This window comes from Chanos chanos, chromosome 3, assembly GCF_902362185.1.
Source record: "Chanos chanos chromosome 3, fChaCha1.1, whole genome shotgun sequence".
Classification (NCBI taxonomy): domain Eukaryota; kingdom Metazoa; phylum Chordata; class Actinopteri; order Gonorynchiformes; family Chanidae; genus Chanos; species Chanos chanos.
Genome location: NC_044497.1, coordinates 22776455 through 22800266, shown reverse-complemented (window position 1 = coordinate 22800266; position 23812 = coordinate 22776455). Strand labels below are relative to the sequence as shown.

General features: G+C 43.3%; 1 protein-coding gene across 1 annotated transcript in view; it reads left to right on the top strand.

Annotated features, from left to right (window-relative positions):
* Nucleotides 1-23812, top strand: part of chchd6a (coiled-coil-helix-coiled-coil-helix domain containing 6a) — a 74824-nt gene that overhangs the window by 30284 nt on the left and 20728 nt on the right. The window contains exon 7 of the mRNA XM_030769565.1: nt 4780-4915. Within this exon, the coding sequence (XP_030625425.1) occupies nt 4780-4915 (136 nt within the window). The remainder of the gene's footprint in view (nt 1-4779; nt 4916-23812) is intronic.

Genomic DNA, 23812 nt, shown 5'->3' with positions numbered 1-23812 from the left:
TATGTGACCTGGGAACTCATACACTTGTAGAGTTTTCACTATCTGCCTTTGACCACATATTTCCCTGTGTTGATCTTTTCCCTGTTTGGGAGTGGAAATTACATGTTGATGACATAGACAGAGTGAGGATGGGGGTGGGTGTGTGTGCTGTAAAACAGCAGTGTGTGCTTTAGCGGACAGTAAGGGAAGGAGAGAGAGGAAGAGAAAGAGAATGTGAAGAACGGTCCTTTCACAGCAAACTTCAGCCTACATGGGCAGCCAATTAGGCTTCGGTAGCCGTTTGTGGTGTTGTTCTGATGAGTACAGGGGTGGCACTGAGTTTGGAAAGTTCCTCATTAAGGCAGGAACGGGAATGTCGGACAGCTTTCTTACAGGTTGCGGCTCTCAGCATAACAGACTTGGGGTTCAGTAGATATGTAATTATGGTGTCTTTGTTAAAAGAGATGTTTTTGTCGGTTGTTCCCTAATGCCTAGCAGTAAGGGAGAATTCTAATCAGCTGACTTAGTCTGGAGCTCAGGAGTTTAGGTAGGGATGTGAGGAGCACACAGGCTTGAAGAATAAGATACAAAATGAAAAATAAACACACGGTGAATGACTTTATTCATCATTAGAGCACTCTTCTTCAGCTTTCCCCAGTATTGATTAGAAGAGGTTTAGAAAGACCTAAAGAGAAAGGGAAAACCGTTCTGTGGTTCACTTTCTCACAGGCATCACTGATATGTTTCCCTACTGCACAGATTTTTCAAACCCCGCAACTTGTCAAAAGATATGTAACTCCGCTAGGTTCACTTCCTCAGTTCGGAAAATTAATACTTCATTTAATTGGTGTAGTTGCACGGTTGTTTCATAGAATCTTCTGCCTGAAACATGAGAGGAATGCAGTGAGTGGCAAGTGTCAGAGGCAATGAAGCTTCCTGTAACCGTAAAGGCTGATCTGAGGATTCTCTGGCTGGCAGTTGGCACAGTAGACACGATATAAATATTTGAGTGGAGCAGCAGACAAATGAGGCTAGGAGAGTGTTGATCCCAGAGGGGAGAGAGCGTCGATCCAAGGGAAGCAAATTTGGTGGAGACACTGAGCCAGTCATCTAGTCAGCATGATTTCAGACAGCAGCAGGCCAGGAAGCAGGGCAGGATCTCATCTGTTCAGAAGGCCTGATTGTGGGTAGAGCTGAACTGAATACATATGTCAGAGACTCAGAGAAATGATCTAGAACAGACTACAGCACTGTAATTTAACAAGACTGAGCATGTGATATAATGCTAGTGTGATTGATAAGGAAACACAGAAAAGTGGCTTGTATTTTTACACCCAGGGTCTTGAGGAGGTAAAGAGAGAGAGATATGCATTGAGTTTTTTAACAGTGTTGAATGTAGATACAGCCAGTGTGTTGTGTCTAATGTCCCACAAAACACGTCATAATGGAACCACTGGCTGCAGTTGTCTGAACCAGTATGGTGCTGGGTTAATAAGGATGGTCTGGAGTAGTGGAAAGTTGAAAGTACAGGTCTGATAAACCTTTGAAATGATCCTTGTCTGAAGAGAGGGACACAGGAGCTGGGCTGAGGTACAGAACTGTAACCTTAGAGGAGGATGAGGAGACCTGCAAACTGTAGCACCTGGGAAAGGGTTCCATCCTAATCTGATGATGGCTCACGTTCGACAACTCCAGTGAAGTCAGAGCGATGTGGCCGTATTCTTGTTAATTTTCCACTCTGCCTTTAGAAAGCATGTCTTCTCTGAACACCCCAATGAGTAAGCCCAGTGGGTTTCATATTCACTGCTCACTCTGGCTGGTTTTATCTGTGTCTTTATTTTATTATTTTTATACATATAATTTCCTAGGTTGACTAGTGATTTGATTTTGAATTATCCTAAAGAATGCGTTTGTTCAGAGATCCCAGTACAGCATTAATGATTTAAAGTCTCAATCTTGTTTTCTCTAATGAGAGCTGAATGGGAGCAGTTTGCTGTGAGTTTGCAGTGGCCGGTCATAGAGTGTGTCAACAGTGTGAAGTGTGTCAGGTTTATTCACCTCAGCTGGCTGTTGATAGTTGTAATTGAGTACTTACACATGCACACTGTGCACACAGGGAAGTCTGCTCATTTGTGCTTGTTTAATGTTGCAGTCTCTGAAGTTAGGCTTTGTTTGGGCACTGTACCCGGCTAAACAGATTACAAATAATGGAAAACTGGAATAATTAATGTTTAATCTGTCCCTCTGTTATTTATTTACAGATGTGCTCGTGCCTTTACACAGCCTCTCCTCTTCAAAGTGCTGTTAAGCAGCTCAGCTAATATTTTTTATTAAAGACCTCAACATCAATTTGGTTTGGTTCAGTTCAGCTCATTTCTGCCTCAGGCGCCTTTAATAAACCCTTCCTTTTCCTGATGAAGGCAGTTTGTTTTAAATAAAAGTAGTGTTTCTTATCTAACCACTACTAAGAATGTGGCTACTGTAGTCAGCGCCAGTTGGGAGGTAATTAAATGGAGAAATGCTTTCAGTGGCCGATAAAACATGGCCATCTGATACACATTGGCTGCTCTATCACACATAGATGCAGAGCTGATGGAGGTTTATTTCCTCTTTTTGCCCTTCGTCTGTTGTTTGTGCCGATAAGACGTGTATCCCAGACTGAAGGGACAATCAGTCCATACGAGGGCTCGATTCAGGCTGTAATTGAAACAGTGTGGATGACTTGCCAGCACAATCAAAGTCAAACGCGCTGTAATTCGCAGTTTAGTTAAGCCACGTGTCAGCTGACACTGTGTGCAAATCAGCTCCGCAGCTTTAGCTCACCCAGTCAACCACATATCACTGCGTGTGACACCAGCACAGTGAACACGCTCGCTCTTAAGACGGCTCATTTAAATATGCTAATAGATTTCTTTTAATCAGCTGATGAGATGCTTTTAATCAGAAATGGACTTTCGTAGTGGATATCAGTCAGTAATCAGAGCCATTTGCCGTCCCGTGTCTATGTTTAGGAAACAGATCATTTGATAAAACCTTAGCCACTTGATAAACGAGAGTATGAAAGATCACTCATCAAACAGTTTTTTGACAAGTCGTATTACTGTGTCAAATTACTAAGGATAATGGAACTAAGCATATGACTCTGTGAAGCTTAAAAAAGAAACAAAAACCAATCACAGTCTAAGAAAAATTGCTGTTAAAATTCTCACAAATCCTAACAATGTCCATGGTTCCCAGGGATCCTTGAAATCCTTGAAAGTTTGTGAATTTGAAAAAAAAAAAAATCAAGACCTTGAAAGTTTTTGAAAATAGACATAAATAGACATGGGTCATTGAAAGTGCTTGAATTTATATATTTTGTGCAAGAATAGAAATGGAAGTTCTCTTGATTTTTTTTTTGCTTAACGTTAGTAAATAGGCTATGTTCTGTTGTCTGCATGTGTGTGTCCCGCTGTCTGTGCATCCTTCTTTCACACGCCACCTGCCTGGAGAAAGTGCGACAGTCACATGCGTGCATGAGTGATTGAAGTCTAATGATGCAGGTTAAACAGTGGCAAGCAAGCGAGAAAGCCGGCATAACAGTAATTAACCTTGATCCGTGTCTCAGGTTATGCTGTGTTGGGTCCTTGAATTTGGGGAAATTGGACCTGAAAAGTCCTTGAAAAGTCCTTGAAAAGTCCTTGAAAAGTCCTTGAATTTGTTGTTTAAGATGGCGAGGGAACCCTGAATGCCCCCCAAAAAAGCACTGGTTAAATAGTCTGGTTGTACTGTGGTCAAACTGTATGTTCACTGACAGAACAGGAACTTAATGGGAACATATTTTGCTGGAAATGTGCATGTTCTCTTTTGGGTTTGGGATAGTTCTGCAGACGGAAAGAAAGGTAGACAGGACTTTTTCAGCTTGGCTTTCCAGCGGCTTTGAGTTATTTATCATAGCTGGACTCGCTGCCACACTTGTCACCAGCAATATTAAAGCTGCAAGTACTCTGCTAGTGCTTTCACAGAACAGACAAGAAGACAGAGAACAAGAGAGAGAGAGAACAGGAGAGAATGTGGAGGAGAGATGGAGAGAGATGGAGAGAATGTGGAGAAGATCCTGTAAAATCAGTAGCCATGTTATTGCACGTGCTCTAGCTCTATAGTGTGCGGGATTTTATGTCTCATATTTCTGTCTGTTATGTTTCTGCCTGTTTGGTTTCTATATGTTATATTTCTGTCTATTCCATTTGTGTGGTTTATATTTCTGTTTGTTGTATTTCTATGGTTTATATTTTTGTCTGTTGTATTTCTGTGGCATATATTACTGTGGGGTATATTTCTGTCTGTTGTATTTTTGTGGTGTATATTACTGTGGGGTATATTTTTGTCTGTTGTATTTCTGTGGCCTACATTACTGTGGGGTATATTTTTGTCTGTTGTATTTCTGTGATGTATATCTCTGTGGTTTATATTTCTGTCTGTTGTATTTCTGTAGCCTATATTACTGTAAGGTATGTTTCTGTAGCGTATATTACTGTAGGGTACATTACTGCAGCGTATATTACTGTGGCGTATATTACTGCAGTGAATATTTCTGTAGATTATGTTTCTACCTGTCTGTATTTTTCAGTGTTCGACCATCCAGTTCAAATGTTTGGACCGTTGCCTTGCGAACACGAGAAAAAATAGCAGCACTAAAGAATAGTGTTTGTGTTGATATGACTGTTCTTTGGAATTAACACTCAAAGTACCTGTAGATGGACATTGAAAACCACGGAATGTTCCTGTACATGACCTTTGATCTCCGCTAATTGTCTTCAGGTCACAAAACATGGATCCTGTGTGTGCCAGTCTTCAGGCCCAGATCCTACACTGCTACAGAGAGCACAGGGCTGAGACTCTGCACTGCTCTGACCTGGCCAAGGAGTACATGCACTGCATCAACGCTACCAAAAAGGTAAGGCCCTGCTCTGATGGGCAGTTCTTCCCACATCTGTACAGATGGACAGCTTTCCCACTGAACGTCTGGAGAGACTTCCACCATAAACAACACTAGCCTTAGACAGATGCTACAATTTAGCTGCTGCTATTCCCAGAGCAATAGAATTATAATCTCTTTGACACAATATCCATCCAAGAAAAAGGACACAACAGAAAATAGAATAGTATAGAACAGAATAAACAGCACTTAAAAAAGAAAAATATCTAAAAATGTACAGCAATAGGCAAAAAAACTTAATAGCTATTCAAAAGATGCTAAAGACAGTCTCTGAGAGGGTTGTTGTAGTTCCCAGGTTTCCGGGTTGTTCCATTAGCTGTTCTGATGACCTGTGTGGTGTCCCACCTCCCCTGTGCTGTTTGTCTGCACGGCCAAGCTCTCTGCTCCCATGTCCATTACGGTTGGTCAGAGACGAGTCATGCCTGCTGGTTATTTTTACTGTGCCAAGACAGGAGGGTTTGAGCTGTAAAGAGAAAATCAATGACGTTTACTCAGCTAATCGAACATCAGTCTCACCACAACAAAGCCCCTGTGCGCTCCCTTTCCGCAGCCAGCCAGCCCAAATCAACAGCTCTCCTGGTGATTGTGGCCTCTGTACTGAAGTTCAGCCGCTTCTCTCATGGATCATTCACATACTCCTGCAGAGTCTCAAGTCCACCGTCATGTTTAAGTCTGAATAGAAAAAAGCACCTACAATCTTAAATAAGCATGAAAACAGGGTCCAGGGAGGCTGACATAATGTTAATGTAATGGACATATGTCTGAGTGTTTTTATTTGTGGTAATGCTGAATACATTATGTATTATGTACATTTATTGTCACTGTTCCTCATATATACATGTTTATCTACAGACACTAAGCCAGACAGACTAATGAATAAACACATAGGTAGATAGAGAGTATCAGAGCTAAATGCATTGTGTGTGTGTGTGTGTGTTTGTGTGTGTGTGTGTGTGTGTGTGTGTGTGTGTGTTTGTGTGCATGTACGTGCACGCATGTGTTTGTGTTGCTATAAATGTCTCACAGATGTATGCTTTAAGTTTTCCCATCTGTATCTGGGGTCTGTTCTCTGTACAGAATGTCAGTTCCCTCAAAAGTGTAAACTCTCATTTGTGTTCTCTCAGCCCAGTGTGCCTGGAATCATGGATGGGTTCTGCTTAACAAATAGGAAACAGTGGGGAGAGACTGCAGAGGTCCTCGTTAGAGAGAGCTTGTCTTACCTTTGACACACACTGTCTCAAAGGCAAGACTGCAAGCACTGTGAGGGAAGGAGGAAGGGTAGCAGGACGAATGGGGAGGGGCGGGGTGGGGGGGTGGGTTGAGCGAAGCGTGGGCTGTGGCCAGTGTTGGGGAGTGTGTGGTGTGCTCACGCTCAGACTTGGCCCTGTCTGGAATAATGACTGAAAGATTGCCTTCTCCCTCCACACTCCCAGGGAATCTCTGCTCATTTACTGCTACTGGAGATGTGCAGACTCTGACGATGATAGATGTTTTGAGCTTCCCTTGCATTTAGCACAAAAGAGACAGATGGAGGTGGAGAGAGAGAGTGTGTGAGAGAGAGAGTGTGTGTGAGAGAGAGAGAGAGAGAGAGAGAGAGAACAGAGATGGGAATTTGCTGGCTAGAGGAGTGTGTCTGATGCCGGATTGATGCTGTGGTACACTTGGGTTGCTTTGTGAAGCTTCAAGTTTAAGAAACCTCCAAAAACTTTTAATGTTGTTTCTCCCTTTGTGAGCTTTGCCCTGAAGCATGTGCTGTCTGTGTGTTGTCAGTGCTGGTTTCAGGGCTAATGCCTGAGCAGGGATCTCAAAGCTCTGTCAGTCAGTGATCCCCATTCTTACTCCGCTGCTTACGCTTTGTGACCCCAACATATCTCCTCTGCTTTGTCATTTTACCATCAGTGTGTGTGTGTGTATCTGTGCGTGGGTGCATGTATCTGTGTGTGTGTATGTCTCTGTGGGTGCATGTGTGGATTTGACCCTCAGTTCCAGAATGAAAATGTTGCATAAAATAGAAAGGTGTGTGTGTGTATGTGTGTGTATATTAGGGCTGAACAATTAATCGATTTCAAATTGAAATCACGATTTGAGACAATGCGATTAACAAATTGCAAAAGGCTGCGATTTAGGATATACGTTATGCAGCATGTCTGACCCAAGGTTTAAACTGTCGTGTCAATGGTTTTACAATTCAACAAACACGTGAAACCCAAGGAGAACATTCTTACAGTTTTTACATTCGTGGTGGTGTGGAAAAATGGCCTCCGCTGAGCCAGAAGCAACATCGGAGAATTTATTATTATTATTATTATTATTATTATTATTATTAATAGTAGTAGTAGTAGTAGTAATAGTATTACTTTATTTAACTTAACACAGTCACAACTTTTGTGATAATTGTTCTATGTTTGATTGTTCTATGCCAATTAAAAAAAAAATGTAGTAAATACATGTTGGAAGCAGCGTTTCTGCTAGGATTTTTTCTTGATTCGTCTGAAAAGAATTTATTTTACTGCACTAATTTGAAACTTACCGGTCACGTTTCAAAAAGTCGACGTTACAAACGCAAATGTAATGTACACCTACATTGATAAAAGAATGACAACGACCTCAAATCAGTTTGACTATTTAATGAACAGTAATGATTGATCAAAACCTCAGCATTAGCTGCTAAAATGTAGGCTATTACCAAACATCTGTAACCTGTAACATCTGTTAAAAAAAGAATCCTAGGCCTACATGGCATAAAATGTAACATAAAAGGTAATATTTTATTTTCTCCTTTGTTTCATTGTGGCAAAGTCCTCTGCTGCCGACTTGAAATCAAACATGTCCAATGTGCAGCTTGCAATGCGCATATCTCTCTCCTCCTCCAGATGACTTAAGGATAGTCTTCGTTATACCCACATTTTGTATGAGCATTATTACTGGACATTTTGACTGGCAAGTTTTTTATTTATCGTTTTTTTTTTTAATGAATTTTACCTGGCAAAAAACGGTAATTATGGTAACAGAAACCCTGATTGGAAGCAATTCATATCTTTAAGTTCTCATCCTTGCATTAGAATACAGAACAGTTAATATTTTCATGCTATCTCATGTGGTAATGATCCAGCACATGCTTTAAATCCATTACACAATTAATATTGAACTGAAGCCTGACTTAACAAAATTATATTGCAAATCAAATCGCAATTGCAATATCTGTCAGAAAAATTGCGATTAGATATATAAATGCCTTAGAGTATGTGTGTATATGTGTGTGTACGTTTGTATGTATGTGTGTGTGTGTTTGTGTGTGTGTGTCTGTCTGTCTGTCTGTCTGTGGGTGCATGGATCTTTCTGTTTGTGTGTTTGTGTGTGTGTGTGTGTGTGTTTAATTTCAGACACTTATTTGAGATGCCATTGTGTTGTGGTAAATCAGTTTAACTTGTACTCAGCTTGGTTTGTTTGAAATGTGTACACACCCATTGCTGGTACATTTTACTGCCGCTTGTGTTGTGTGTGACGCCATACCACCAGTACGAAGAATCCTTGTATGTTATCTTAATGCAGGCAGTTTTAAAAGCTCGACAGCCAACCGTAATTATTCCTTACTAAGTAAGCTACGAAATTGCACTTAGCGAAAAAAAAAGAAAAGAAAAAGAAGACGAAATCTTGAGTTAGTGCTGTTTTTAGTACTCTGATTACTAGTTCACTGCCAAGGATGAGTTTATACAGGGAAGGGTTTCGGTGTGGTACTACAGTGTATATTTACAATGCTGTACACAACTCTCCCCAGTGTTAACAGTCTTCTGCACTGCTGAACACAACTCTCCCCAGTGTTAACAGTCTCCTGCACTGCTGAACACAACTCTCCCCAGTGTTAACAGTCTTCTGCACTGCTGAACACAACTCTCCCCAGTGTTAACAGTATCCTGCACTGCTGAACACAACTCTCCCCAGTGTTAACAGTCTCCTGCACTGCTGTACACAACTCTCCCCAGTGTTAACAGTCTTCTGCACTGCTGAACACAACTCTCCCCAGTGTTAACAGTCTCCTGCACTGCTGAACACAACTCTCCCCAGTGTTAACAGTCTCTAGCTTGTATGACTATGCTACTGTTGTTGTTGTTTTTTTCATTTTTTTAAAGCTTATTAAGTTTTAGTTTGTTTCTGTCGATGTCAGTGTCTTGCCCCCACCTGTCAGCCTGGCAAACCCACATTCACTCATCTGCCCGACAGTCCACCGCTTCTCCTTCCATCACTGCCGGCCATCAGCAGGCCTGTCCATCACCACACACTTTGTCAAATTACTGACTGCATTAAGTTCGATCTGCTTCACCAGTGCCGGCAAGAATCTCTCCTGTGGCTGCTTGGTTAATGAGGCCAGCTCCCAGACTTTTCTGGATTTATTAAATTGAGAGTGGCAGGCTGGCAGGTGCTCCGTGGCCCTGCCGTGACCTGCGGGATCTGGGCGAGAGCTGGGGTACAGCTTCCTCCTGCATAATGTGAGTGTCTATGTGTGTGTGAGTGTGTGTGTGTGTGTGTGCGCGCGTGCGTGTGTGTATGTGTGTATGTGCGTGTGTGTATGTGTGTGTGTGTGTGTGTGTGTGTGTTTGTGTGCGTGCGTATGTGCGTGAGTATGTATATGTGAGTATGTATGTGTGTATGTCTGTGTGTGTATGAATGGCTGATTGATTGTTATGCTGGGTTTGCATTTGGGTGAATGAAGTTGACAGAGGGAGAGAGACTTAGAGAGAAAAGTTGGACGTCAGAATGACTTGTGTATGCTCTGATCTTAGCTCGTGTCAGATTTATGACGTTTCTGTTTTTGATGTTTTGGCTCTTCCACAGTAACACAGGGGCTCAGAGTTCAGTTGTCAATAATTTCAAATCTTTGAACAGATATGGAAGAGAACTTATGTATCAGTCCAGAAGGGGTTTTAGAGTGCAAGTGAATTAATATGTCTTACTAAAATAGTAAAGGTTTGAAGTTTAAAGCTGTTTCACTGGCAAATTAGCTGGAAAACATTATGCATGTCCTTTACCCCATATTATGAAAATGAGATATGAGGACTAAGACTTTTTCTGATGGTAAGATGGGATGGGAGGCTGGGAGAGGTTTAGGGACTGAGTGAATTTGCAGAGCCAACGTTACTGTTCGATGCCAGGTCTGTAGAGCAGAGAAAGATAACCTGATCTGAGAAAAAGTGTAAACAACATTGAACGAAACCAACAAACAAGTAAAAGCGGCAAAAATGAAAAGGAGGCATGAGGTGCACTGCAGGTCCTCCATTATTCTTTTTACTTTTTACAGTATGTGCAGATTCTGTCAGTGCACATTCTAAACTAAACTCAGTGCCTGGGAGCAGTAGTCACCTGTATCTGATTCCAGATCAGACTGTAACTCTAAATCACATATACACAGTAATTGATCATTGTCAGAAGTTATGTTAGCACAGATAGTTTATGCATGTTAAGGCATTTGTAAAAAAAAATCTTTGTCCCTGAAGCCTGTATCATTCAAATGATATATTTCCTTATCTTTCATGTAAATTATGCACTAACTTAACCCAATTTTAAACTTCTCTCTCTCTCTGGAGATACATTTTAGAGATGTGTGAATTTGGCATATGACTTAGAGTCTTCCTGTCTATAGTATTGCAGTGTGTGTGGTCTTCCCCTGTCTGGTCTCCCTGAAACCTCTTCCTCCACTTGTTAGAGAGTCAGAAAATCAGGAGGAACTTTTAATCACTGGCTACAGCTATGCCACAAGTTAGTGATGCAGAGCGGCTGGCTAGAATAATTCCACTTACTCTAATACAAATCGGCTCACTCTGGGGCTTGTGCTAAGTCAGATGTGACTGACTGAGGCGGTGGCGAATAGCTTTGGCCTTTCATTCACACACATGTGGACGAGAGACAAGAAAGTCCTGGAGAGACAGGGGGGTGAAGCCACTGACTGAGGCATCACCTTAGCAGTTTTTAGAGAAGTTTGCCGCTGGCCTTACTGACACAACTTTCATACTGTACAGGAGATCACTGATGCACAGCGGATAGAGCCAAGTGCTCAGGGCCGGCATTGTTTTACATGGTGATGGTGGAAGGAAACAGGAAGAGGTTTAAAAGGTGCTGAAGTTGCGTTGGTATTAGTCCAGTGGCATATGATTGTAAATTGGATAAAGACAACTCTCATCCACACATTCTGTCTTGAGTTTCATGGCTAAGATGGAGCCCTTGAGTCTTTCTTTTGAGAGAAAATCGATGGTAGGGCTGGATTTACGGAGAAGGCCAATAGCAGAGGCTAATGTGTTTGTGCAGGAAATACAATGCAAAAGCAGACTTTCCTACTTGTGGGTGATCTGTTAAGGATGACAAAAAAATTGATAACAGCCATGAACATTTCAATAATTGATAGGCCTTTCAAAAGATATTTTGACTCAGGCTGTGACAGGTTTTAGTGATTAGAGCCCAAGGGTTAATCCACCTAAATGCACAGACTCATCTTGGTCTTATAGATCTAAAAGTGATTGGAGCAAGAGAAGAAGTTAAGAGAAGTTAAGGCCAGAGCAGTGTTTTTTTTATCACATCACAGGGGTACTGTGATTTGACTGTACCAGAGGTGCAGAGAGATATTGTTCTGGTATCCTGCATGAGCAGTCTAAATGGTTAGTGATGGCTCTTCCCTGTCCACAATCCTACTGGGAATAAAAAAGTTGTCTCCAGGATTTCAGAAAAGCCAAACACGTGGTGAACCATCTCTTGACTTTGCGTTGTGTTTATGTTCTTGTTGCGGTCTTTACATGGATACATGGAAGTGTCAAATGGTTCAAGCACTTATGACCCCAAAATTACTGTCAGTGCTTTGTAAAGTAGATTATATGTGCAGATCCATCTATTTGCATGACACCTCTCCCCCTTTTGTGTCCCCCACCCCTTATTTCACTGCCTCCTCCCACAAACAGCTGACACTTGCTGAGGGACACCCAAAATTACACATTTATTCAACAGCTCACATAACAACAGCCAACCTTACTCCACCATCTGAGTTAATCAGCTCCTGTCATTTTTAGATCGCCCTCTCAGCTTTATACATATGAACATGAAACATGCATGAAAACCTTCAATTAATTAGGCCATTAGTGTGTTTTAGTGTTTTGGGTCTGGTACCTTTCAGTTCTGTCAGGCTCCAGGTTCTGTTTAGTAGTACTGCACATTCTTCAGACTCAGTCTACAGCTGTTTATTTCTCTCTTTATGTTTGACCGTATGTATCTCTCTTTTTGTTCTGTCTCTTCCTCTCTTTCAGCCTTGTGAAGCAGGCTGGACCCAGACATGTCAGCCTTGATTGGTCTCCCCTGCGCACTGGGCTTATTGATTACATTTTCATATTGTCACAGACTCAGAGTTGTAAACAGCCGAGCACTGCTTCTCAGACGTGAATTGATCCAATCTATGCCTGTGCTAGAAGGGGCCAATCAGACATTTTATTTTTCTTTGTGCACTTGCTTTTATCCCTCTATCTCTTGCATTGTGTGGTGAAAAAATTGCACTGGTAAAGGCAAATAACATTCAACATAATGGCATGTTTGTCGGTGGAGCAGCTGGCTTTTACAGAGAGTCGTATAGAAGTGGTTTGGGTTTAGGGCTGACAAATACTTAAAGCAACACATTAACACAATGTAGTGTTGGGAGAATCTCCAGTTTCATGTGGGGATTGTTGGTTCTATGTGTAAAAAAAGCCTTTGAAACAGAACAGAAAACAGAAAAACGCTGTGTTTTAGTGAAGATGTTTTTTCTATAAAGAGCTCTGAGAGTGAGCCTTATTATATGAATTTTGGAGAATCACTTTGCTGCTGCTGATGGCAAAAACACAGCATGCAATAATCAATTCATGTCAGCTGTTAAAACCTCTCTGTCAAGCAGGTACAATGACACAGCGCAATTACTGGTATTAAATGTTCTCTGCTGGAGCCAGGGAGCTCTCCCGCCACATCTAGATTTGTAAATGTGGCTTTGTCCTTCTCCTCAGAGACACTAGTCAGGACACTTTAAATATGCAGCCAAGCTAAGATGCCCTGTCTGGATTGTTTTTTATTATAAAGAGCTCAGCTAGTAATTGGGTAAGCTTACTGGCCAGGGCTGAAGCAGATCTTTAATAGGGTTTTATAAGAAGATTTCTTTTTGTTGACTGCCTTTGAGTCCAGTCAGTGGGATTGTTTGAACATTTTTGCTCCATAGCCGTGTTAGATTAAACCCCGTGGGTGAGGGCTGTTGGGTTTCACTCAGTCTTTCTCTTCTTTTCTCCGCTGTTTCCTTACCCTACATTCCATCTATCCTCTCTTTCTGATCCATGTTTCTCTCTGTTTTCTCTCTTTTTTTTCCCTCTCTCTCTCTCTGAGCAGGTCAGAGGATTTGCCATTGAGTCACTGACTCCCTTATTAGACTGGTGGAGAACCTACTGTCTCAGATAGATCCATCTCTGTCACAAATAAGACAGACACAGTACAGAGTAGGGAAGGATTTGGGGGTTTGCTTGTGGAGCATCACAACCATGTTTAATTTCTATGTTACAGTTTTGTTTTCGGTGATTAAAATGTATTGATTAAAATGCAATGTTAATTTTATTAACACTGCGAAGGAGTTGTGTAGGGAAACACACAACTCATTCTCATTATGCGAGCAGAGCTGGTTGTGCTAGTGAGGCGAAACACAGTTGTGAACCAGTCACTTTCACTAAGAGCACGGGTGTATACATAAGACTTTGGAGTTTGTGACGTAGTTGTTTAGAGGTATATGGATGGTATTATCAACCTAAAGCAACATAGGAGATGTGATAGCCCACACCAGCCAAAAAAACTCTATGAAAGTAGATATTGTAATGAACTATAGACATTTGGAATGGATGTTTGAAGGTCATAATTTAGTGATGCAAGCTGAAATCTAGCATAGTGATAAACCACATACTTTAGTCAGTCTCGGCCTGTCTCAGACCACCTCACTGTTGTTCACCGTATCAGATGGAGCATCAGACGGATTCCAAAGCTCCATTTTGGCCTCAGTGCTGTGCGGCCTGTGCTCTCTCACACAAAGGCTTCAAAGATCCATCAGTAGGCAGCCCAGAGAGGAACTGGGGAATCACAATGCCGACCAAGCCAGCGGGTGACCTTTCCAAAGCGCCACTGCAGGTGTGGCATCTCCCTGATAACTCAGATAGTTGTGACTGCGTGTGGCACTCATTGTTTTGTTTGAAAAAGCATCTTCTAAAGCCCAAACAATTGGACCGCTTATCTGTTTTTTTTCTTGCCAAAGATTTTACACAGATTCAGCACCAGTCAGAATGGGAGGCTTTTCACGCAGCTGCCCAGTTGCTGCGAAAAATGTGGGTTTTTTTTGTTGTTTTTTTTAATAACTTAAAAGCAGTTTTCCACTTGAGATCCAAACACGAAAAGCCACTTTGTCTGCTCTTTCCCAGAAGCCCTGTCCAGTAACTCTGTCTGTGTTGTGTTTTAAGAGGAAGAGTGAATGTTATTGCCGTCAGTCAGAACATCACCTCTGGAAGATCTCATTCTCTGTAGCTTTTCTGAAGTCATTTTTCCCATGGTTGTCACCATGAGAAATCACAATGAATAGGTAGGAATTTATTTGATAGGAATTTGTGTGACAGTTTTTGAGGAGAGGAATATCTTGCAAACAGATGAAATTGTAGAATAATCCTAGGATTTTGGGCAGCAGTGTTCTTCCATCCATTATGTTTTTGACAGCAGAGGGGGGATTTGAGACCTTTTCTGCCTGAGAAACATCAGGTCAAATCATTAGGCCCAGGTCCAACAGAATGGATATGAACTAAAAGCACCAGGATTCATTATGCTCCCTCTGTAAGTCTAGCTACGTCTGCCCTCAGTATTTTCCTCACTACCATGACATTACACACAGATGAACACCAATCCCTCATTCACTTGTTAGTGGAATTTGTTCCATACCAAATATTACTGCCGTGCTCAGGGCTGTGGTGTGGAGTGTGTCTGTCTGTAATGAATTTCAGAATGTAGTGGTGTAACCAGAAACACTGAACAATGACTGTTTAAATTTCCTGTCCAAGTGACACAAGTAGAATGGAACCCAGTTCTTTAAATGGTGATGGTTTCATTCGTGGTATGTGCATGGATGACACTTCAGACTTTTTAAATTGATCATTTTAAGTTAAAATGATTAGTTAAAAAAATTAAATTGATTATATTAAAATGATCAGTTTAAACAGTATACGACTGTTGTCCTGGTTTAGTTTTCTTATACCGATTTTTTAGAGGAAGAACTTTACAATAACTGCTGCCCAGGTTTAGCTTTTGTACAGTCATTTTCTCGAGGAAGAATCTTAAAATTAAATGTACTGATGTTTAAATTTATATCACCCATTGTAATGGAGAAGGGCCTGAAAAAATTTTAATTTTCTTACTGTCCTTGTCTAAAGCAAAAGCCTTAAAATGAAAGGTGCTCAAGATTAGTTTTCTTACACTCTCATTTTTTTAAGAGCTTGGTTGCTGCTTGTTTTAAGTGTGCTCTTTTTCTGCTGTATTTGTATATGTTTAAATTTAATAGAAACATAAAAATCAATTCTCAGTTGGTTTGATTTTATCTGAAGCCAAACTATGATGTAAACCTCTGAAGTGTCCTTGAGCAAGGCACCTAACCCCAGCTGCTCCGCGGAGCTGCGGCTGTGTGGCTGTCCACTGCTCACTGCCTCAATGTGTGTGTGTGTGTGTGTGTGTGTGTGTGTTCATAACTCGGATGGGTTAAATACAGAGGTAAACACTGGGATTGATAAAGCATATAAAATTAAAAATTAAAGTAAAAATATAGTGAGGGGATGATTTCCTGTGGGCAAGGAGCAGAGACCAGATGTGTTAGAAATGAGATGAAAAGTTTGTTGGAGTGGACCTGGCTGAGTGACTTTTAGATTGAACTACTGGCTGTTTTTTCATGAGCTCCATGAATTTGAAGAAGGACTTCCTCTGGCCTTGTTCATTTGTGTGGTTTGATCATTTTTCTTTATCTCCCATTTCACAGTTGGCTGTCTCCTCTGTGGTGAATAGTGTTGCACAGTAAACCAGTACTGAAAAAAATACCGTGGTACTACAGTTTTGAAAATGGTATTATACCAGCATTTTGAAAAAATCGATACTTTTATTTTGCAAATAGCTATTTGATCTGTCTGTCTAAGCAAAACGCTTACAGTGACGATGTCGTGCTAGTGGTGTGTGTGATGTTGCACGAAACAACCCTGGCTGAGTTTGTAATACTGCACCTTAATGACTTCCTTTTGCACTACTGCCATAAATGTTTACAATGCCACTTTATGTTTACAGTGCCACTTGCACAGCTCTATTATATATACCTCAAACATACTGCCTCATTCAATGCATATTTGCACATATGTGATACCCCTGTGATACTCTTATGTTTTTATTGATACCCTTGTATTCTTTTTATTTTTACTCTTGTTTTTATTGATACCTTTGTGTTTCTTTTTATCTGTATTTATGCCCCCCCCCGGAAAAGGCGAGCTCCTAAACATAGCAGCACCGCTGTGCAAGCGCTGTTTTAAAGTGTGTCACGTCAAACCTGGCCAAACATCTGTCGGACAAACATCCCGGCCTTTTCAAGGGATTCAGAGAGTGACAGGTGATAGTTGACTAGTTCATGAAAGAAAAACAGAGTGATTGCAAAGCCTCTCAACAGTACAAATATACATATTCATACATATCCCACATATTTGCATACTGCTGAAAGTGTCGTCTATGATGTCGTATACTAATAATGGTGTTGGAGAGACTGTCACCTAACTGTGGAGAGACTTTTTGATCATGCATATTCCCCAAGCTAGCAAACAGGCCATCACAACATCCCCTGTGCTCACAAGAGAAATGAATTAATGTACACGTGCATCTCTATATAGCGAAGTCATAAATGTGATTTTAGAGAGATTTGGCCATTGCCCATTTAATGTTCATACATACTGTATAAAGACAGCACTGAAACTCTGATTTTCTTTTTTGTGAAACAGCCTACAGCATGACATAACCTAGTCCTACATTATGATATATCTAATCAGTCTCATCAAAATGTTTTCTAGGTATGGTATCTCCCTCTGCTATGACAAATTTATAACCATCATTTTTCTAACCCATTTTTTTTCCAACTGCAGAAGTCCAGGGCCTCTGGCGCAGAGGGAGTGACTCCGCCCACTCAGAGTGTATCGAAATATTGAAAAGTATCAAATTTAAGACTTGGTATTGATATCAAAACAACTAGGGATGCAACGGTACAGTGGGCCCACGGTTTGGTATGTATCAGGATTTTTGGGCCATGAGAACGGTACGGTTTCGGTGTCTTTATATTTAAGAAAGAAAATATAAACACAGTACCCTTTAAATAATGAACTCTTTGTTTTGCCTACAGCACAGCGGAGTATTAGGGCCACATTAAGGGAAAAACATTCTGAGATTTCCTTTGGGATCAATAAAGTCTACCTATCCATCTATCTATCTATCTTCTGAGATTTCAAGAATAAAGTCGTAATATTACGAGAAGTCATTATATTATGAGAATAAAGTCGTAATTGTATGAGGAAAAAGTCATAATATTAGTAGAATAAGGTCGTAATTTTAGGCTATGTGTTATTTTGGAGAGGAAACATCAGAAGAGCAGCCTGCCTTGAAGTTATACTTTAACAGAGGTTTCATAAGTAACGACGCCTGAGACAAACAGCAGCTGCCAGAAGCAAGCTAAGGCTGCTGCCATTGACTGTTGTTGTAACAACCTCGCCTCCTCCCTTGCCAGTTTCAGCCATTCTGCGCTCAGCATTGCCGGTTTACTAATCACTGGTCTGATCACTCTCCTCCTGCACACCTGCCCTCACTTTAGTTCCCGATTATACATCTCACTATTTAAACCCCTCCGTCGGATCAGTCAGTGTGAAGTCTACACCTTCCCCGTGTCTACTGAGCCGTCTTGTGTTTCATGTGCCAAAGTTTCCTAGTCTATCTGTTATCCCGTTTGCACTCTTTCTTTTGGCCTCCTGTTAACCCTGTTTGTGTTGAGCTTCTTTCTGTTTGTTTCATTTATCATTAAAATCCTTCAGTTCTCCGCACTTGTGTCCAGCGCCGTTGTCCTTCCTGACAGATGTCTTGCCTGTTTTGTATTTTATATTTTCCTAAAAATTATGTTTTTCTCTCGAAATTTTACGATTTTATTCTCGTAATATTATGATTTTTTTCTTGTAAAGTTACGACTTTATTTTCGTAATATTTTGACCTTTTTTCTTGAAATATTATGACTTTATTCTCGTAATATTACAACTTTATTCTCGTAATATTACGACTTTATTCTTGAAATCTCTGAATTTGTTTTCCCTCAGTGTGGCCCTAATACTCTGTTGTGGATTTTAAAGACGGCGGTGCCTCTTCAAATTTGCTTCTCTCTATCTCGCTAGTGCTTGCCATTGTCACTTTGGAGCTGAGAGAATATTTGGTTTTCACCTCTCTCCTCCGGCTCGTATTTGCATACAGAGCGCTGATAGACTGCAGGTAAATTCTGATAAACTCCAGAGGTGTTCTGTGGATCTGAATGTACAGCATGCGTGTAGTCTGCAGTCCAATAAGCAAGTTTTGGAAATTATAGGAAAATGACAGGCATATCTAATTTCACAGTACACATGTGCACATTGAACCATAGGGGGGTATCGAACGGTTTGACAACATACCATCAGGGTTCGTATGGTCATGAAAAACCTGGAAAAGTCATGGAATTTGAAAATAGCAATTTCCAGGCCTGGAAAAGTTTTGGAAAAGTCATGAAAATTTGCTTCACAGATACCTGTTTGATAGAGTATATGTGGTTCAGTAGGGCTGTATCGAATGCCATTTTTTGCCAATCAAATTTTAGCCAAGCTTTTTTGAACGAAGCTTCAAATGTCATTTGGGCCTGTTGTTTCGGAATACTCTACTTTCTACTCAGTTACATGAAAGAGATGATGAATATGGTTGCAAATTTATTTACTGGCAAAATCGTTTGTTAAATGATAATAAAAGTAGGCCACTTTTGACATCTAAATTTCTTATATTACAGTAGCAATAACCTTAAAACTGCAACCGAGCACTGATCCTAATCATAGAAGACTTAATTTCACAATCAAATGCCAATTCAATGAACGAAGCTTCAAATTTTTCAGCACAACCATCGTACAGTTAAGATCGACTGAGAAAAGCCATATTGGTAAAACAATAGATCAGTCACGTCACTTTACTTTATGTTGTTCTCTGCATGGGGTAACGTCAGACTCCGACATGAGTTGCAGCGTGAACTGTAACGAAATGTAAATTCGCTCAATGCCATGAAAATGGCGATTTAATCATGTCTGGCTTCAAACCATCCATCCATTTTTCCATCCATCCATTTTCTCCCGCTTATCCGGGACCGGGTCGCGGTGGCAGCAGGCTGAGGAGGGTCGCCCAGACATCCCTTTCCCCGGCTACATCCACCAGCTCCTCCTGGGGGATCCCAAGGCGTTCCCAGGCCAGCTGAGATATATATTTCTCCCAACGTGTCCTGGGTCTTCCCCGGGGTCTCCTCCCAGTTGGTCGCGCCCGGAACACCTCCATAGGGAGGCGCCCAGGAGGCATCCTGACGAGATGCCCAAACCACCTCAACTGACTCCTTTCAATGCGGAGGAGCAGCGGCTCTACTCCAAGCTCCTCCCGGGTGTCCGAGCTCCTCACCCTATCCCTAAGGGTGCGCCCAGCCACCCTGCGGAGGAAGCTCATTTCCGCCGCTTGTATCCGCGATCTCATTCTTTCGGTCACTACCCAGAGTTCGTGACCATAGGTGAGGGTTGGAACAAAGATCGACTGGTAAATTGAGAGCCTTGCCTTCTGACTCAGCTCCTTCTTCACCACGACGGTCCGGTACAACGACCGCATGACTGCCGCCGCCGCCCCGATCCGCCTGTCGATCTCCCGCTCCATTTTACCCTCACTCGTGAACAAGACCCCAAGATACTTGAACTCCTCCACCTGAGGCAGGAACTCAGTCCCAACTCGGAGGGGGCAAGCCACCTTTTTCCGGCATAGGACCATGGCCTCGGACTTGGAGGTGCTGATCCTCATCCCGACCGCTTCACACTCGGCTGCAAACCGCCCCAATGCGTGCTGGAGGTCACAGTTTGATGAGGCCAACAGAACCACATCATCTGCAAAAAGCAGAGACGCAATCCTAAGGCCACCGTACTGGACACCCTCCTCACCCCGACTGCGCCTTGAGATCCTGTCCATGAAAATTAAGAACAAGATCGGAGACAAGGTACAGCCCTGGCGGAGTCCAACACTCACTGGGAATGAGCTTGACTTTGTGCCGAGAATACGGACACAGCTCTCACTGCGGCTGTACAGGGACCGAATGGCTCGCAGCAGCGAACCTGGCACCCCATACTCCCGCAGTACCCCCCACAGGACACCCCGGGGGACACGATCGTAAGCCTTCTCCAGGTCCACAAAACACGTGTAGACTGGATTGGCAAATTCCCATGATCCCTCCAGTATCCGTGCGAGGGTGAACAGCTGGTCCGTTGTTCCACGGCCAGGACGGAATCCACATTGTTCCTCCTGTATCCGAGGTTCGACAATCGGCCGCAGTCTCCTTTCCAATACCCTAGAGTAGGCTTTCCCAGGGAGGCTGAGTAGTGTGATACCCCGATAGTTGGAGCACACTCTCCGGTCCCCTTTTTTAAAAATGGGAACCACCACCCCCGTCTGCCACTCCCCAGGCACTGTCCCTGACTCCCACGCGATGTTGAAGAGGCGTGTCAGCCATGACAGCCCAACAACATCCAAAGCCTTCAGCATTTCAGGGCGGATCTCATCCACCCCTGGCGCCTTGCCACTGTGGAGTTTTCTAACTGCCTCAGTGACCTCTGCCAGAGAGATGGGTGACGACCCTCCTGAATCTTCTGGCCCTGCCTCCTCTATGGAGGGCGTGTCAGTCGGATTTAGGAGCTCCTCAAAGTGTTCCTTCCACCGTCCGACCACATCCTCAGTTGAGGTCAGGACCTCCCCGTCCCTGCTGAGAACAGCCTGGACGAGGCCCTGCCTGCCCTTCCTGAGTCGCCTGACGGTTTGCCAGAACCTCTTTGAGGCCAACCGAAAGTCCTTTTCCATGGCCTCCCCAAACTCCTCCCATACCCGAGTTTTTGCTTCCGTGACAGCCGTCGCTGCTGCCCTTTTGGCATGCCGGTACCTCTCAGCCAATTCCGGAGTCCCCCGTGCTAGCCAAGCCCGGAAGGCCTCCTTCTTCAGCCTGACGGCTTCCCTCACCGGTGGCGTCCACCGCCGGGTCCTTGGGTTGCCGCCACGACAGGCACCAACGACCGTCTGGCCACAGCTCAAAGCTGCCGCTTCAACAATGGAGGCTCTGAACAGGGTCCATTTAGACTCCATGTCCCCAGCCTCCCTCGGGATCAGGGAGAAGCTCCGCCGGAGGTGTGAGTTGAAGATCTTCCGTACAGGGTCCTCCGCCAGCCGTTCCCAGTTCACCCTCACTATGCGCTTGGGTTTACCAGGTCTGTCCGGCAGCCTCCCCCGCCATCTGATCCAACTCACCACCAGGTGGTGATCAGTTGACAACTCTGCCCCTCTCTTCACCCGAGTGTCCATCACATACGGCCGCAGGTCTGATGAGACAACTACAAAGTCGATCATCGACCGTTGGCCTAAGGAGCTCTGGTACCAGGTACACTTATGAGCTACCTTATGCTCGAACATGGTGTTCGTTATGGACAATCCATGACTCGCACAGAAGTCCAATAACAAAGCACCACTCGGGTTCAGATCAGGTAGGCCGTTCCTCCCAATCACTCCCCTCCAAGTCTCTCCATCATTGCCAACGTGAGCATTGAAGTCTCCCAGTAGAACTACAGAGTCCCCAGATGGTGTCTTCACTAGGACACTTTCCAGTGTATCTAGGAAGGCTGGGTACTCTGAGCTGCCGTTCGGCGCGTACGCCGTCACGACAGTCAGAGATTTCCCCCCTGCAACCCGAAGGCGCAGTGAGGCAACCCTTTCGTTCACCGGGACAAACTCCACCACGGCGGCGCTCAGTCGGGGGCTAACAAGTAACCCCACACCTGCCCGCCGCCTCTCGCCCCAGGCAACTCCAGAGAAGGACAGAGTCCAGCCCCCATCCAGGAGTTTGGTTCCAGAGCCAAGACTGTGCGTAGAAGTGAGCCCAACTATATCTAGTTGGTATCGCTCCACCTCCCGCACAAGTTCCGGCTCCTTCCCCCCCAGAGAGGTGACATTCCACGTACCAAAAGCCAGTTTCTGCACCGTAAGTCTAGTCCGCTGGGGCCCTCGCCCCATCCTGCCACCCGTGTGGCATCGCACCCGGCCCCTATTTCTCCCCTCGCAGGTGGTGGGCCCACGAGAGGGCAGGCCCACGAGAGGGCAGCCCCACGTTGCTCGTTCGGGCTGAGCCCGGCCGGACCCCGTGGCAGGTCCAGCCACCAGGCGCTCGCCGACGAGCTCCCCTCCCAGGCCTGGCTCCAGGAGGTGGCCCCAGTCTCCCTATTCCGGGCGAGGTGCCTGTATCTTCGTGTGTGCTGGTCATAAGGGCTCTTCTGAATCGCTTTTTGTCTGGCCCCTCACCTGGGACCTCTCTGCCTTGGGTGACCCTACCAGGAGCTTAATGCTCCAGGCAGCACAGCTCCCAGGATCACAGGGACTCACAAACCCCTCCACCACGATAAGGTTGCGATTCCAGGAGGGGTGGCTTCAAACCGCTTCTCATTAATGTTGGGCATCAATGTTTTAAAAGTGTTGAAAATAATAAACAGGCACGACGATGACTTAAGGTAGTTTTTTGTGTTTATTGAGTAAAAGGTAGCGTATACAGCAAAAGCAGAGAGGAGGTCATCAGAGAGGCACCCAGACGGAGTCTTGATGGTGGAAGACTGAGTCTTGATGGTGGAAGACTAACAACAAGGTCTCACACACACACAGATATACACGTGCAGCCAAGGGCCTTCGACCTTGACGCTCATAGATAGTGAGAGCGCTCTAAAACTGTGGGGCAGGTGTGTGAGAGCTTGGTTGATAAACCAGTGTTTGAGTGAGAGAAGTTTAACACAAGATGAAAAGTATGTCTACACATTCCATTCACATTCACTTAACAAAATATATACCTGTGATCGTATTTTACCACTATACCTCACTAAGAGACCAGAGAGGTCTGGTGGCAGTCAAAGTATTCAGCTAGGCCCCACATTAACTTTAGTTAAAATATACTGTGGTAAATTTTTACATGGATTTTTATTCTTATTTTTCATGTACACACAGACTTTTCAGAGAATGTAAGATCATGCAAATTTTGCCGAAAAGCCATGGAAAAGTCATGGAAATGTATTGGTAAAAATGTATATGAACCCTGTACCATGTACCATTGCATCCCCAGTGAAAGCACTTGTGTTCTTCTGTGTTCTGAGAGGTAGTAGATGGCAGGGCACTGTACACAGGCACACATATCCATCTGACATTTCATTGGACAGATTTCATTGGTTTTTCCCACAGTCAGACCGGTGTTGATTCATACCTCTGTAATGTCATTGTCTGCTTACAGAACTAGTATTATGCATATCTATAACCCTTAACAGTACCTGTGAAATAAACTGAAATTATATATCTCCAGTGAATCAGCAGACTGAGGTTTAGACAACATTTATTTACCTTTTTGTAACATATCTAGAAGTTGATATGCCTGGAGAATGTAATTTGATTCTCATGTATGTATTAAGAATCAACACACACACACACACACACACACACACACAC